This window comes from Sapajus apella, unplaced genomic scaffold (genome assembly GCF_009761245.1).
Source record: "Sapajus apella isolate SASKATOON/1434 unplaced genomic scaffold, GSC_monkey_1.0 scaffold10347, whole genome shotgun sequence".
In the NCBI taxonomy this organism is placed as follows: Eukaryota; Metazoa; Chordata; class Mammalia; order Primates; family Cebidae; genus Sapajus; species Sapajus apella.
The window spans coordinates 1-2149 of record NW_022447268.1 but is presented as its reverse complement, the minus strand read 5'-3'; the positions used below and the strand labels follow the sequence as shown (position 1 = coordinate 2149).

At 49.8% G+C, this 2149-nt stretch overlaps 1 protein-coding gene across 1 annotated transcript; it reads left to right on the top strand.

Moving 5' to 3' along the window:
- Positions 1-6: 6 nt before the first annotated feature.
- LOC116548353 (tubulin beta chain-like) lies at positions 7-2144 on the top strand (the record flags this gene model as incomplete). Its single annotated transcript, XM_032273861.1, has 3 exons — positions 7-127; positions 465-575; positions 1884-2144. Coding segments are annotated over exons 2-3 (322 nt in total), but the record flags the coding sequence as incomplete, so codon positions are not given.
- Positions 2145-2149: the final 5 nt, after the last annotated feature.

The following is a 2149-nucleotide window of genomic DNA, read 5'->3' as shown; positions in this document are numbered from 1 at the left end:
GTTCTTTTTTCATTTCAGTTTTGGGAGGTCATCAGCGATGAGCATGGGATCGACCCCACAGGCAGTTACCATGGAGACAGTGACTTGCAGCTGGAGAGAATCAACGTGTACTACAATGAGGCTGCTGGTGAGTAGCGGGGTGTGTTAGCAAAAAGATTCCTTCTTCTTAACAGGAATCCTTGCTTCCCATGCTGTGGGAGATGAAACGTCCTAGGAACATGCACGTGACAAAAGCATGCTTCTTGCATATTCATTTCAAATGCCAGCTCCTGGAAAAACACACTTAATGGTGCCCTGAGACTCCTGCCTGTTAGCCACGGCTAAGCACACTCAAGACCTCCATTTTTTTAAAAGCAGAGAACCTCCTGTTCTCCTTTTGTCTCAGATGCTGGAGCTGTCTCTAATGAATGCTGCTGCGAGTCCCTCCCTAAGTACAGGTCTGAGTCAGTTCCCGTTCCCCGCAGGTAACAAATACGTACCTCGGGCCATCCTGGTGGATCTGGAGCCTGGCACCATGGACTCCGTCAGGTCTGGACCCTTCGGCCAGATCTTCAGGCCAGACAACTTCGTGTTCGGTATGTAGTCACGCTCACTGGGAACTGGCCAAATGCCACACCTTCTTCCTCACAGCCCTGCAAAGCACAGTTCTTAGTGTTCAGTGCCAAGGTGACACTGTGTCCACGGGCAGCCCTGAGTCCTGGCCTAGTTCCACCCAGTCCACGGGCGGTCATGGCTCAGAGATCAACACCAGCCTGCAGAGGGCTGCTGCAGCCCTCCCATTGCAGAGCAGCCTCAGACTGGAAGAAGAAAGAGCAAGGAGAAGCTTCAAGCCAGGTTTCATAGGCTACAGGCAACTTCAAAGGACTTCAAAGAGCCAGGGGCCAAAAGCACAGGTTATGACCAGAGCTTAGACAGATGCTGAGGCCACCTTCTCTCCTGGTCACTCTGCCTTCACCTTGCCTATTTAATTGTACTGGAGTATAAAGAGAATGCTTGTTTAAAATGTGTGTATTTCGGCCAGCACGGTGGCTCACGCCTGTAATCCCAGCACTTTGGGACGCCAAGGCAAGTGGATCATGAGGTCAGGAGATCAAGACAATCCTGGCTAACACGGTAAGACTCCATCTCTACTAAAAATACAAAAAATTAGATGGGTATGGCGGCACCCGCCTGTAGTCCCAGCTACTCGGGAGGCTGAGGCAGGAGAATCATTTGAATCTGGGAGGCAGAGGTTGCAGTGAGCTGAGATCACACCAGTCTGGGGGACAGAATGAGAGTCTGTCTCAAAAAATAAAATAAAATAAAATAATAAAATAAAATGTACGTATTTCGAAACCAATTAAGTTTTCTAATTCTATCCTCTTCCTCAATCAATAGCCTCAAATGAGCTAAATTTGCCTCTTACTTTATTACGGTCCCCAATGTCTCTGAGGGTACTGATGGAGAAAATTATTTCTGGCCAAGTGTGGTAGCTCAGGCCTGTAATCCCAGCACTTCAGGAGGCTGAGATGGGAGGATCACCTGAGATCAGAAGTGTGGGACCAGCCTGGCCAACTAAAAATATAAAAATTAGCTAGGTGTGTGGCAGGTACCTGTAATCCCAGCTACTTGGGAGGCTGAGGCAGGAGAATCACCTGAACCTGGGAGGCAGAAGTTGCAGTGAGCCGAGATTGTGCCACTGCACTCCAGCCTCAGCGACAGAGCAGGACTCCATCTCAAAAAAAAAAACAAGAAAAAGAAAAATATTTCTTCAGGTAGTAGTAGAGAATTCAAAAGAGAAGAATCTGCCTGTGTAAGACCAGTTCTACATTCTCCATAGTCAAAATGACAGATTTTGAAATTCCTTATGTCTTAGTGTCTAATGGTCACTTTCCCTCTGGCAGGCCAGAGCAGAGCCGGGAATAACTGGGCCAAGGGCCACTACACAGAGGGAGCCGAGCTGGTGAGGAAGGAGTCAGAGAGCAGTGACTGTCTCCAGGGCTTCCAGCTGACCCACTCTCTGGGGGGCGGCACGGGGTCTGGGATGGGCACCCTGCTCATCAGCAAGATCCGGGAGGAGTACCCAGACCGCATCATGAACACCTTCAGTGTCATGCCCTCACCCAAGGTGTCAGACACGGTGGTGGAGCCCTACAACGCCACCCTCTCC